Source organism: Leptinotarsa decemlineata, unplaced genomic scaffold, assembly GCF_025532065.1.
Source record: "Leptinotarsa decemlineata unplaced genomic scaffold, Ldec_3_MD MMD2_tig00002082_RagTag_RagTag, whole genome shotgun sequence".
NCBI lineage: Eukaryota > Metazoa > Arthropoda > Insecta > Coleoptera > Chrysomelidae > Leptinotarsa > Leptinotarsa decemlineata.
The window spans coordinates 6,782,489-6,797,369 of record NW_027412573.1 but is presented as its reverse complement, the minus strand read 5'-3'; the positions used below and the strand labels follow the sequence as shown (position 1 = coordinate 6,797,369).

The window sequence follows — 14,881 nt, the reverse complement described above, 5'->3', positions numbered from 1 at the left end:
ATTAGGAGCGAGTCTACAGAGGAGATGGATGTCGAGTTTACGACTCCAAATGACCTCCCTGTAAATTCAGTTCAGGAGCGAGTCTACAGAGGAGATGGATGTCGAGTTTACGACTCCAACTGACCTCGCTGTAAATTTAGATTAGGAGCGAGTCTACAGAGGAGATGGATGTCGAGTTTACGACTCCAACTGACCTCGCTGTAAATTTAGATTAGGAGCGAGTCTACAGAGGAGATGGATGTCGAGTTTACGACTCCATATAACCTCGCTGTAAATTTGGTTTAGGAACGGGAGCTTCTCAACTCCCCAACTCCTGACTCAACAACTGAACCTTTAAAATAGGTTTGGTGGTGCAGCCAGGAAACGACTGAGTCATCTCCTCAAGAGCGGGGTACCTTATAAAACCGCCTTGCACCAAATTCTTGAGCGGCGAACGCAGAATCTGTCTCAGGTGGGGGAAAAACCCCCCATGAGCAGGTTAGCAAACGTTTGCGCTCAAGTGATGATTCATGAAACCCAGAAGAGAAAAAGCCCTGCATGCCTGAATCTAAGGCATCGTCAGGTGTAGCTGACGTGCAAAACCCTCATATGGGAAAGGTTGTCGTGACTATTCGACTACCTCATTAACAGAGCATATACTTTGTGTCTGCCCCGCTGAGGACGGAATCACGTCTTTAGAGTTCGGCAGAGCCGTACTCTTACCATCTGACCTGAAAGACCACTCGCCATACAAACTAATTGGCTTCGTTAAGAAGCTGGGTTTATTTGACCCAGTGTGAATAGGTGTGAGCCACAATAAACCCTTGCGGATTGCGGTGGAAAGTCGAATAGGCCCAGTCACTTTGGACCTAACCTAATCTAACACCTGAATTCGTTACCAGAAAATAAGTTCTGGAAAGGATTACAGAAGAACTAACTATGTCTCAATCAAACAGTTGAAAAGTATATCTGGTATATTCACGCAATTACCTATTTGGTATTTACAAAGATAACCATCTTAGTTGGGGATTCTATGCTTTACATTGTTATTATTGAAATCAACACGTTTATTTTGTCAATAAAGAAATTGAAATAGTGTATTAGCAACAAATCATATTTGTCAATAAAAAAATTGAAATACTGCATTAGCAACAAATCAACCTCCAGTATCTTTCCAAGCTCTAATATTCGAAAGCTATCTATGAAATAATATATTATTTTCAACGCATTCAAGTTTGCAAAAAAAAGATTTTACATGATACAATCATTAGTTGGTACTAACGATTTTGCTGGTAAAAATACCATTATTTCTTACGTAAAATTTTCAGTAGTAGGAGGAGCCAATCATGGCTCACTCCAAGGCGTCTGTACAGGAGTAGAAAGTATATTTCAGGAAAGAAAGGGTTACAAAATGAAAAAGGGTAACTGTGTAGTTATTTCAAAAATATTTTGTCTCCAAACGAATCAAAACAGGTACCGGCATGCGCCTTTGAAAGCGGAGCGACACCACGCCAATGTGAACTTTAATTAATCGTTTCAAGGCGGTTTTCATGTTGAAACTAATTTATCGTATAGGAACTAATGGTAAAAGAGCGTCTTGCTTTCCTACCGCGTCAACCGTAACACAGCGCATGCTCTATATGCTGTAAGCAAGACGCTGGACATTCGTCGCGCGCGTAGGTATGCAATTTTATCAAAACCCCGCTACCCACATATTCATTTCTTATGAGGGCAAGAGCCCGCTACGTGCGGAGCGTTACAGCTGAGACTGTGTCGCAAATTGTTCTCAGCGCCCCCTAACACCCGGGTGCACCACACCTCTCACACCATAGGTAAAGACGTCCCTGATAAAAATTTCCTCTTCTAATAATTATATTAGTGACAGGTATTGTAGAGAAAGTGTAGCTCAGTCACAATGAACAACTCCTAATTGCATGCATTTGCAAAATCTACTTGATCTAATATATCTGAACTATCCTTGAGCCATTGGAACTAAGCAGTAAAAATGGTCTTGGGTTGTTATTTTATGTTTCCTTTCTAAATGGTTTTGTTGTTGTTTGTGATTCAGCTTTAGATGTATAAACTTTCTGTTGTTGTTGGTTAATAATAATAATAGTAATGATAAAAATAATACATTTATTTTCCCAAAGATGATAAAACATATAGGAATAGTCACTTATAATCTAAAGATCTAAACAATAAAAAAATCATCCAATGTATAAAAAGCATTGTCGAGTAAATATTTCCTCAAGCGTGTTTTAAAAATAGCGCAAATAGCGCAACTAATTATTTCTTTAGGCAGTTTATTAAAAATCTTCACACTCAAATATCCAGAAGATTTCGAAGATACAACATATTTACAGTAGAGAATGTGGAAATCAGCGCAATTCCTCGTATTATAACTATGGACATGTTGGATTCTAGTGAACTTATTTTTATTTGTGTATACGTATACACACATTTCTAAAATCAAAATACTCGTCATTGTTAAAATTTTTGATGCTTTAAAAATCGGTCTACAGGATGCTTTGCTTGAAGTATCGCAAATAATTTTTAAAATGCGTTTTTGTACTATAAATACGTCTGGTGCTCGAGTGGACACACCCCAGAAACATATGCCATATCGTAATCGGGAGGCTACTTGTGCACGATATAATACGATTAATTGTTCACGTAACAAAATGTTCTTAAGATTTCGGAACATAAAACATAATGAGTTCAATTTTGAGATCAAGTTGGTACAATGTTCTTTCCAGTTTAAACCAGAGTCTATAGTAATTCCAAGAAATTTAACTGATAAAGTAGGCTCAATCAAGATTTCATCAGTTTTTATTGTTAAAGTTTCACATTGTTTTTGGTAGTTGTGGAATCGTATTATATTTGTCTTATTACTATTGAAATAGAAACACTTCTAATCACACCATGAAATGAGGTTACCAACCGCAGTTGTACACTTTTGTTTCAAGGTATTTTCACATTTGTCAGAGACAAATATAATGGTGTCATCTGCATATCTAATAAAGCTGGCAGAAGATTCGATCTTATCCATGTCATTTAGAATAAAAATAAAATTGGCCCCAAAACAGAGCCTTGGGGAACGCCCATAGAGATATTTTGATATGCAGATTTAGTGGAAGATATACTAACAAATTGTTTTCTGTGTGTTAAGAAACTCCGTATCCAGTAGAGTGAAACTCCACGAATACCATATTTGTACAATTTCGACAAGAGTACCTCATGCTGAACGCAGTCAAATGCTCTGCTGAGATCACAGAAGATCCCAACAGGGCACTAACCTGATTCGATTGCTTTGATCAATTTTTCATAAAATGACAACACCGCACTCTGAGTTGACCGTCCTGGCAGGAAACCATGTTGGTTATCTGAGGTTCAGGTTATATCGAGGATTTGTGTTGTTTCCTCTCTATTCTTACCAGTGGAATAGACTATGTTTGGGACAAAATCTTTTTGCCGCCCAATTCACATCATTATATCTTAAATTGTGAGGATTTAATGGCAATTCCTTTCTACTAGACGTGCAGATAGATTGAATTTTCCACCTTTTAGGTCACTACACTCACTGTTATGCCACAGTATACTTATATGCATACAGTAATCCCACTTCGGGTGATTTTTGGTTTGAATTTTTTATACGCAGACCCAGGAGTTTCAGCCTCAGGTCTGCGCAAACGACGAGTTCAAAACAGGCACGCAACTCTTCCATAGTTGTCGAATTTCATGGGTTTCACCCAACCTACTGTGGTATATCATTTTACAACTCGTGAAAAAATGTTAAAGGTGGTCTTTTATTCCATCAAATTCTGATTGCAGGAATATTACTGGATGAGGCGTCGGTCCTTAGAAATATTCCACGTATTTTATTCGAAAGTGAACATTTTGTCAAATCTACAATAGCATGTAGGATTACGATAATTGTCACATTGGTAAAATCTGAAAGCAGCAAAACAATCTATTGATTATCATACGGTGTAAATAATTCATAACTTCCGACTCCGAAAACTCTCACATTCATTTATAGTTAGTACACACATCATGGTTCATGAATAATGAAACTCGTTCTTCATCTTTTCTTTTTTCTTGTTGAAATGAAAATATATTAAAATATATTTATATGTTATATGTTATAAATAACATATGAACATCTGCCGATCCCATGAATTTTTAAAATTTACTTGAAACATAGTTCATCATTGTCCGAATGGTCTGGTTACTTGAATATTACACAAATGCAAAATTATCATTTGTACAATTTCCTCAGGTGCCCAACATGTTTTTTATCGACTGTATTTTTTTGAGCAGTTTATACGAATAATTGTTATGTTGAGCAGTGTTTAGACGCTTTGGTTGAGATTGTAGTAGGGAGAAATGTCATTAGTGTCAAATACGTCAGCATTATAAAAACTGAAACTCCTGGACACCAACATCAAAGGGATCGACGCTAAGTGGGACTACTTTATATAAGTATACTGTAGTTATGCGGAGGAAGCAGATGTACTGACCGTTTTCAATGAAATCACAGACACAAGCACAATCTTTATACACTAAATTTTGATAAAACCTATGCATCATTTTAATCAATTTGCATTTTTTTTTTTTGTAGAAATTCAAAGCATCGTTGAAACCATCCAAGAAGTGGGGTCCCTCGGATCCGATATCGAGACACACCTGGATCCAGTGGAACACCAAGGCCCAGCATGGAGAGAGAGACTTCACCTTGAAGCGAAAAGGCACCAAAGACTACACCAAATCAATAAAGAAGAACAAGAAGTTGAACGTTTTGGCCCAGTCAAGCGTCGACGGAATTTATAAAGAGAACAACGGCAGACAAAGCATCGGAAAAGAAGGCAGCCATATTTATGCAGAACTGATTAAAGAGAACCGCACTATGTCTAGAGAACCAGCACATTTGAGGGTAACTTCTCTCACCGATTCTTTCGAGGTCGATCATCCTAGTTCGATTTCTAGCAATCGGTCACTGAGGAATGACGTGGTTGTGTTGAGGAATGAGATTCCAGAACAGTATGGGACTTTCAGGAAAGGACCTTATATAATTAGTAACAACAATGTGGAACATGTGTGTTTCAGGAGAAACAGTGATAGAGAAAGTGCTACAGAGTTGTAATTAGTTATAATTGTATTATAAATATATTTTTCTATGACTATCGAAAAAAATGTTAATTATATGATCGTCTCTTGTTAGGTAAGGTATGTCAGCAGCAGCCTGCACTGGTCAACTCAAGAGATTGCTCCTCCACAAGCCCATCCAAAAATTGAACGAATTGAGCCTTGAAGTTATGCCTTACCCACCATACTTTCCAGACCACTCACCAACCGACTACAATCTTTTCAAGTATTTCGGTAACTTTCTTACTGGTAGAAGCTTCGCCAATCAGTACCAGACAAAAACGGGCTTCGTCGACTTCATCGAATCCCGAGCATGCAATTTTCATACTGACGGATTTAATCGACTTGTATTACTCTCAAGGAAAATGGAAAAATTTTATGAAATATTAAATTTAATAACCTGACGAAAATTCTCTCGAAATTCCTGTAGTGAAAGTATTGTTGACAGAAATAATTAATTTTTTGATAGATAATGTTAATCGAAAGTAAAGCCTTCGTTTAAATCCACCCTTTAATAAATAAAACTAACTCTGGTGTCACCAACGAATGAGTGGATAAATTGTGGGAACAATTGTAAAGTAAGTCAGTTTTATTTGAACAATCTATCATTCTGAGTTTTTAATAATATGAGGTACAGAATAACCCATGGGAAATACATATACACCCTGTCCAAGATAAGAATGAACAACATGGGGATATCGGAAACGGTAAGTGATACGGGGTCGATTGAATTAGAGAAAATAAGTGCATTTATGTGCACGATAACGTAGGCAGAAATATTCTGCGACCTTTCGTCTTTTAGAAAATATCAACTTTGTATTTTCATATGGGCCGAAACTAAAGTATATCTTGTATACGACTCCATTTTTCATTGTGAATACAGCAACGTATCACACAATATGATTTCATAACCATTTCTCGCGCAAAATGAAAAGTGATTACTTAACCTGCAGTTCTTCAATTTTAGATATTACGCGCTGGAAAAAATGTCATATTTTGATACGTGAAGTAAATTGATTAGCCTTAGTTATAATAAATTTCAACTTAACCACTTGCCGGAATTTTTGCGTACGCTTGATTCTTGATATATTTCCAAAGGAAAAAGTCTATTGGGGTTAGGTCGGGAGACCTGCCTAGTCCAGGTCCTCCTGAATCAAGTCACCACTATTTGCAAACAACACTTATTACGAACAAGAAATGAAAATAAACAGAAAGATCATTCGTTACTACTTTTGTAATTGCAAACTAATTGGTGTGACAAGGTATATATAAAAAGACCTTCACTTTAAATTCTTTACTGCTATCTTCGACAATGATGATTCACCAATATTATATTCACTCTTTCTCAATTCCAGAGACACCTGATTCATCCCATTCATCCTTCATGATGACCGGAACATTTGCCTAAGAAACTTCAAAAATATTCTGTCATGCTCTAACATTAAAAGCTTGTTCATAGGCTTTTGCATTAACTTGCTTCAAAATGGTTGTTAGGGTACTTCCAGGTCCAATTTCGAAAGTTCTTGGAAAGTACGCACCCTGGTCCCTCTCATAAATGGCGTGGAGAATTTGCTCCCATTTCACCGGGTAGACTATCTGGAATATTATATTTTCATGTTAACGTAAAACATGTACTCTGGCTGAAGGACTTCAGTACATGGGTTTTTACTATAAATGTCTTCTATTATTTATTCATTTGATTATGGCATTGTCTATTTTTATTACAAAATAATTACCAAATTTACACATATGTACTGTAACAATAATCTACAACTATCAGCTAGATGTAAGGATAGTATATATATATGAAAAAAGGCAAAAATAAGTCAATCAATTAAAATCTTTTCACAGTCTTTTTAAATGATTCCAAAGAAGAATACATTGTACATGTTGATAAGAGTACTTTGAAGATTCCTCTATTTCTTGTTCTCTTTTGATTAAATTTTAAAGTTATAACATCAACATGTTACAGGGAATTAATGCTATCATTGATTATTTTGTGGATTAGTGTAAGATATGATTCTGATCTTCTATGAGCCAAGACTATTCAAGTTGAAAATGTCCAATATAATTTTGTTCTGAACAGTTTTAAGCATATCAATATCCACATTATACGAGGGTCACCAAATTGTGGAGTTGTATTTGATTATTGATCTAAAAATTGAACAATATATGATTTTCAGGGATGGGGTTTGAGAGACATTTTTTGGTCAAGAGTGATTCGTAAATTTATGACATTCGTCTACATTCAATTGCAATAAGTTTATATCACACACATTATTTCCGTAATAATAAAAAATATGTTGAAATATCTAGGTTTTCTTAAGAACCAACCTAAACATTGTGAATGACCTATATGACGTGACTTTTTCAAGTGAGAAGCTGATATATCCTGATAAGGAGATTCCAAATCATATAAGGGAGAAATTTAGAACAAGTTTTTCTTCAAAATGGTTTCGACTTTTGCTGCTGAGGTTTTCAGTGTCACTGTTTTTCAAGTTTGAAAGCCGTGGATTTTTGGAATTTTTTCCTGACGTTTCGCTGGCGAGAGTGGCTAGCTTCTTCAGAGGTTTAACCATCATGGCTTGCTGTGCTATGACTAACTTTTAGGCTTCGTAAAGCGTATTTATGCCTTGTCAGGTAATCAGTTGTATTGGTAACTGAATTTGTACCTGTACTTGAACCTGGAACATTAACAATCTTGCTGCCTGTTGTCATTCTGTTCGTTATTCTCGAATTCCTTGAAATGGGGAATTTCAACAGAAAAGAAGCGGGGAACCTCAATCGAATATGGAACCCCATTATAAGGAATTCGAGAATAATGAACAGAATGACAACAGGGAGCAAGATTTTTAATGTTCCAGGTTCAAGCACAGGTACAAGGGCAGGTACAAGTGCAGGTACAAGTACAGGTACCAATACAACGGATTACCTGAAAAGGCATTAATAAGCTTTACGAAGCCTAAAAGTTAGTCATTGGACAGCAAGCCACGATGGTTAAACCTCTGAAGAAGCTAGCCACTTGCGCCAGCGAAACGTCAGGAAGAAATTCCAAAAATCCACGGCTTTAAAACTCGAAAAACAGTGACACTGAGTTTTTCTTCGATCACAAATATAAGACGCCTTGTGAGTAAAAACTACCTGTGGAAATTTAGGTATGTAAACAAATATTTTACTAAATCTTTTTCCTATAAAGTTTACTAGAAGTGATCTACTTAAGCCAGAACTTTCTTATTTTAAATAATACTCCTTCAAGAATTTAACTGATTTTAAAAAATTATTATTGTGAGGAAAAATGCAGAAAAAACGATTAGACAAAAGGAAGAAAGTTAGAAAGAGATAAATTTATGAATTTAAAATCCACTAAGTGCGCTGAGAGCTAATGATTGGTCTGGTCTGCTTGACACTATGGATGTGCTGTCATTTGTATTTCTTTCGTATGAAACCATTTCTCCAAAATGGAATTGGTATATCAAACTGGTGGCAAAGGATTGCAAACAAATAAAAAATAAGATCACAGAGAGGACAAACATCAAAGGAGCTTCTCATTTGTATATTTCACCAATATGTGCTTACATCACTTATATATCAGTAGTAGATTCATTTCTTGACTAATTATGCATTTTGTTCCATATATCTCTAGGTATAGAACAAGCACCGAAAACAAAAACAATGGAATATCTCAAAGACAGATTTGTTGAGAAAAAAATACAAAAACAAGTCAATTTTTGATTCAAGGGGGACATCTTGCTATCATAACCTCAACTGTCATACCTCCTCCTCTCTCTAAAATTTGAATAGGGAAAGTACTAAGTGTGACACATCATTAAATAATTTTAAGGAAAAACAACTGTTCCATATTTAATAATAATAATAAATGCTTTTATTGGAAGGTTACTCAGTACAAGAGATACTAATCTAACCTAACAAATGGCAGAATTCAATGTCTGCACAAGATAAATCAAGGCAGAAATTGCTATTCCATCCAAGCGAATTATAATACTTTATTCTATTCAAGTATCGAATTAATTCTACATTAATTCGATACTTAAATTGTTTTCCATTAGTTGTCACACATGAGTATGAGTTATTTTCAAAATGCCTGACAGTTTGGAGCATTTCTAGAGTTACTTGACATTTTTTGTCCACAAGAGGGCGCAAAAATAAAATTCACACAGTGAATAGTCACATTGATTAATTTCTGAAAAAACAGTTTTTTTTTAATGATGTGTCAACTCAGTACTTTCTTGATTCAAATTCTGAGGGTGATGATCATCAATGAGAGGGGAAGGAGTTATGACAGTTGAGGTTATGATAGGAAGTTGTTCCCCTCGAATTAAAAATTGATTTTTTTGCATTTGTTTCTCCAACAAATGTGTCTTAAAGACATCTGTTTCATTTTCGGTGTGCACACTGTGTATCGATATAAATATGATGAAATTGTCTCACCTGTTTGGGAAGATTTTTTCTAATATCATAACCATGTTTGTACTTCTTCCCAGTTACATTAGAATAGACACTGATGGCAGGATCCTCAATTCTTGTTTTCTCCAGAGATTTTTGAAATGTTTCCATTGCTGGTAACATCAATTTTGAATGAAATGCCCCACTCACAGGTAATCTTTTCACTTTGCGCAAATTGAAGATTTTATAGTTCTCTTCAATATATTGCAAAGCCTGGAAAAATTTAAATCGAAATCAGAAGCATTTCTGGAGGTTTCATTTTGTGTTTTTCAATTGAAGTTTATTCACAACAAGTGATATATCATCCGTTCGGACTTCCATTGTCTAATATAATATAAATTGATTTGAAATCCCTGAAAGAAATTAAAAAGATTAACCTAAAAATACCAATTTTATTAAACAAAAAAAACTGAAATTACAAAGAAGCAACAACCAAAAAAATAAAAAAACTGAAAAGTTAATACAAGCTGAAAATTAAAAAATATTATTAACAAAAAATGAAACCAGAAACTAAAAGATTCCAAACCAAGTTACGTCACGACGTTTCGATTGTTAGTATCAACAATCGTCTTTGGGTGATAACTGGACTTATTCCTCGGATATGACTATTTACAGGTCGTTCGATGTTGCACATCAACAACGTAAGTCCTTCCATCACTTTCACAATGGAGAAGGAAGTCCACAACGAATTGCCTTTCTTTATTTCTAGTTCCATTTCTTGTTAATATTTTTTAATTTTTAGCTTGTATTAACTTTCCAATTTTTCAATTTTTTTGGTTGTTGCTTGTATGTTATTTCTTTGTAATTTCAGTTTTTTTGTTTAATATAAATTGTTATGTTTCGGTTAACCTCTTTAATTTCTTTCAGGGATTTCAAATCAATTTATATTATATTAGACAATGGAAGTCCGAACTGATGAAATACACTATGAAACATTGTCAACCACTTACAAACACAACAAGTAATATTGAACCTATGAAGATTCATATTTTTAACTTCAATGAATTGACCATAGGGATACTGTTAAAAAGTTTAGTATTTATCTAACCCTATTTTGTAGACTATTTCAAAGACTAACTACACAACTCTCCTTTATATAAAATCTCAAACTTCTCTCATTGACAATAATACTTATATTCATTCAAATCTACTAGACTACCTGAATTAAAGAAATTAGAAGTGATCACAATTTCACACACAAATTAAAAAGTTTCCTTTTGGAACACAATTTCTATAAAATGGGGATTCAAAAAAAGTTATTATTTGTCTACTTTTGTTGGTGTTCATTATGTTATTCGTTTATAATTGTTGTTTGTATTCTATTTCACAGAATAACTTTCTGTTTTCGTGCCTTGTCTTTCTCTTTTCGTCATTGACTATTCCTATACATCTCTTTGTCTCAAAGGAAAATAAATGCTATTATTATTAATAATATTTCTACAGTTGAAATGTCATAAATTACTGTTTGAACAGGTTAAGTATTAATCTATAATAAAATCAATATTTTGAAATGAAATCTTGAAACATCAATCTCTCCTATCGTTCCTATACAGAAGGTTCTAGTAAACGTCTGTGGAATCTTTCCTGCACTGATGAGAGGTAATACTTCGAAACTGGTTTGTAGGTGATCTACTTGATTGATTTACTGGTCCTGCTGTTGGATGACCGAGAATCACCTGCAAAACTATCTTCTATAGGGTATCTTACATTAATGTCTGTCAGATATCAAGTCAATATCCAGCGTAGTATCAATCGGGAAAGTAGTTGTTTTCCGGCAGACATTTACCAGTGTGTGGATATTTCATCTCGAAATATTTATTTTCTTATACGTATGTATCTCTCTTTGCTTATCTGATTGAAATCAGCCAATTTAAAAACTCGTTATTCTTATTGATTGAATTTATCATCTTCAATATAACATACCTGTTCAATTAGAGCTCAAGAAAACGCTAATTGAACTATTTGGAATATTGTTCTGATAATTTTTTTTATTCATTTATTCAAAACATTTTCATGTAGATTTATGATGGTACTAACATATCCAAGTATTATATTTTATTGTGGAAATTTTACTGAACAGTTCATTTTATAAAACAGTACCACACATTTTGCTATACAATAGGTTCCTTTTGTGTGTTCATACAAGGTATAAATACTTGAATACTTAAGAAAGACAATGAAGTATACTATTATAGTTATAGAAAGGAATTGAATGTCCCTTACCGATTCACTACCCGACACAACCTTGCAATCTGGATATAAGTAATTGGCGATCTTGCATTCAGGGATTGGATCTCCTTTATCCACAGCCCAATCTTTAGCTTTCAAACAGGCGTAATTCAATTTACTATCAGGTCGAATCATTATAGTGAGCATGCCTCCTTTATATGCTTCAGCAGCCAGTTGCATTGCTTCAGCACGAATATTCACCAGCTGTAAAGCTGAAATTAAATGTAATATTTCATTTAGCAGTTGGGTTTAGTCAATTTGTTAACAAAGGCCTAAGGTGAGTCTGTTATTAGCGAAACAAGAGTTTACAAGTGGTATTATTATTTCCAAGATAACTGAAAAAACATTGAAGATAACGAACACCCTGGCAGTCTGAACAGCTCAACGATCGATGTAAATATAGAAAAAGGAAATTAAATGATTATGAACGATTTCTGAAAAAAAAGTCTGGATTTTCAGAGCAACAATTCATGGCTTTTGCACCATGATAATGCACCTGTTCATACTGTATTGCTTGTTTATGAGTATTTAGCCAAAAACAATATTGTAACGTTGCCCCAGCCTCCATATTTGCCAGACATGGTTATGTGTGACTTTATTCTATTTCCAGAAATTTAGAGAACCTTGAAGGACCATAATTTTACAAGCATACATGAATTTAGAAGTGCATCACTGAAGGCTATCTCAAAGATCAAGTTTGGGAAGTTTCTTTAGGAATGAAAGAAGTGCTGGGACATGTGCATAATATCCAATAATGAATTGAAACCTATGAACTTTCCTTATGGGAAAAGAAAATATTTGAAAGGACTGCACCACAAAATGAAAAGATTTAACAAACCTCTTTCAAACCCAAGAGAACCGGCGAATACAAGTGCTGTGATTTCTCCAAGACTAAAACCAGCCGTAGCCACACAGTTTGCAACAGCATTAGGTCGCTCTTCTTTGAGCTGTTCAATAGCTGCTAGAGAAGAAACCATTATCGCCGGTTGAGCGAACTGTGTCTGGTCCAATTTCTCCTGGGGCCCTTTCAAACACACTTTAAGTAAATCATAACCAAGTATGTGATTGGCGAGTTCGAAAAGGTCTTTGGCCATGGGAAATTTCATGAGCTCTTTAGCCATGCCTACATATTGTGTGCCTTGACCTGGAAAAAGTATAATGGAAGAGTCTCGAGGGTCATTTCCTGGGTTTTTGAAGTAATCTCCTTGTTTTCGTGACATCGCCGTGTTGGGGTCTTCCGTATAAGGTAGCGTTGCCCATTGTTGTTCTTTGCTTAATGGAGAAATGTTCTGAAAGGTCGATGATTCTTCCAAGAGTTTTTTTAAAGGTGAATCTTGCGGATCGTCCTTTTTCGACTCGCACATTAGAAGATTCGTAAAGGATATATGCCTTACATCCGGTAGTTTCTTGCATACTTTACATTTTTTCAAAATTGTTTTGTTGGAATATTTGTATACAAGCTTAGGGACAAACATTAGGATATAATTACAATGCCTTTATTTTTACGAATAGTTCACTTCATAGGAACAAACTCTGTTGAATCTTTATTTATCTTCGGAAATGCGGTAGATACTTGTTTCAAAAAGTAACCACTCTTTCTACGTTTTCGTCTACTTCTTATTTCTTCTTCCGAGGACAAGTATTGCCACAAGGGGGCGACCCAAAACTCTAGGAAAAAAAGATAATGTCAAAGGAATACTTTATACTGGAATTTCATCGATATTTGTTATTACTGTTATTTCAGTAAACATTCTCTCAAGATGCCCAAACTAATGTATGAGTGGAAATACTCTGTTATCAAATCAATACCCGACAAAGAAGCAGTTTTCAGAGCCAATAATTTGATATTAACTACGAAATGAAGTTACTTCTGGTATGGATGTTGTTGATTACGCAGATGTAAAAAAGTTAAGTTTTCATAATCTATCGTTTTAATTGACATTCAGTAGGATATATGTATTTTTGAGATGAAAGAACACTTCTCATCAGTGTTTTCAACTTACCTCATTCTTCATTCACTACAGGATTCTAAATAACTAAATAAAAACAATAGCTTCCGTGTTTGCTTTCGACACTCACACATAGATGGCAAGAGATGTAATGGAAACAATATTCCTCTACTGAGGAAGCTATGGTCTACGGTGTTAGCGAAAAGCGCCTAGAAATAAAATATGTGACAATTATTCCATTTGGATGAAATAACAATACAATCGAGACATCAGTTGACTTCAGCAGGAATATTCTGCTAAAAATCTGCAGGTGTCGCTATAACTGTAGAAGGTTTCGGTTATTTCCCATGAATACAAAAAGAAATAATACTTTTATCTTAACTTGAGGCAAAAGTCAAATTGGAATATAGATATTTTTTGAAACTTACAAAGTAGTTAAGCTGGAGGTATATTTTCATTAAAAAAATGTTTTGTGACTTTGCTAACAATCGAAAAGTTGTGAAGTAACTTGGCTTGGAATTTCTTAACTTTTTGATTTCATTTTTACATTTTTGTTCAATTTGTTTCCTTTTCACTTGTATTTTATTTCACTATCATTTCATTTCAGGTTTTTTTTGCTTAATATAATTGTTTTTTCAGCTATTTATTTTGATTCTTGTTTTTTGATTTTTTAATTCTTTTTTTTTTTAGTTCTTTCAAGGATTTCAAATCATTTTATATTAATATCAGGCAATGGAAATCCGAACTAATGAAATTCATCATGAAACATTGTCAATCAAATTCAAACAAACACACCTAGGTATATTTTATTTTAACTATAACACTAAAAAAATAAAATGAAATTGAGAGAATCTTTAAAGATGGAACACTAATATTTTGTGAAATTTATTCATTTTCTTTTTGAATATAAATAAAATAGCAGATGGAAAAAGTGATGATGATCGACTTTATTCATGTGAAGTTGACAAATGGAAAATAAAAATGTGATACCTACTAACTTTCTGAACGAAAGAGTGGAGTTCAACTCATCAAATTATAATAACATATATTTGTGAAGATATAGAAATGACTGAATTGATTAAACGAGATTAGATGGTGTAAAAGTTGAAACTTGT

General features: G+C 34.3%; 2 protein-coding genes across 3 annotated transcripts in view; one reads left to right on the top strand and one right to left on the bottom strand.

The window, feature by feature from the left end:
- The window catches only part of Blot (bloated tubules), a 68,214-nt gene extending 61,657 nt beyond the window's left edge, over window positions 1-6,557 (top strand). For both annotated transcript variants that reach the window (XM_074176910.1, XM_074176911.1), the window contains one exon: window positions 4,601-6,557. In XM_074176910.1, the coding sequence (XP_074033011.1) occupies window positions 4,601-5,122 (522 nt within the window). In that variant the 3' untranslated portion in view covers window positions 5,123-6,557. The remainder of the gene's footprint in view (window positions 1-4,600) is intronic.
- Window positions 6,404-13,431, bottom strand: beg (malonyl-CoA-acyl carrier protein transacylase beg). Its single transcript, XM_074176912.1, has 4 exons — window positions 12,656-13,431; window positions 11,812-12,029; window positions 9,574-9,801; window positions 6,404-6,720 (listed from the first exon to the last, which is right to left on the bottom strand). The coding sequence occupies exons 1-4, from the start codon at window positions 13,290-13,292 to the stop codon at window positions 6,553-6,555; spliced, it is 1,251 nt and encodes a 416-aa protein (XP_074033013.1). The 5' UTR covers window positions 13,293-13,431; the 3' UTR covers window positions 6,404-6,552.
- Between the last annotated feature and the right edge of the window lie 1,450 nt (window positions 13,432-14,881).

Excerpts from the sequence above, each read along its gene's own strand:
- beg (XM_074176912.1), bottom strand. The coding sequence starts at position 13,292 with ATGTTTGTCCCTAAGCTTGTATACAAATATTCCAACAAAACAATTTTG. Across the intron at positions 12,030-12,655 it reads TTCTCTTGGGTTTGAAAGAG|CTTTACAGCTGGTGAATATT; the intron begins GTTTGTTAAATC and ends ATTTAATTTCAG. Across the intron at positions 6,721-9,573 it reads GAAAAAATCTTCCCAAACAG|ATAGTCTACCCGGTGAAATG; the intron begins GTGAGACAATTT and ends ATAATATTCCAG.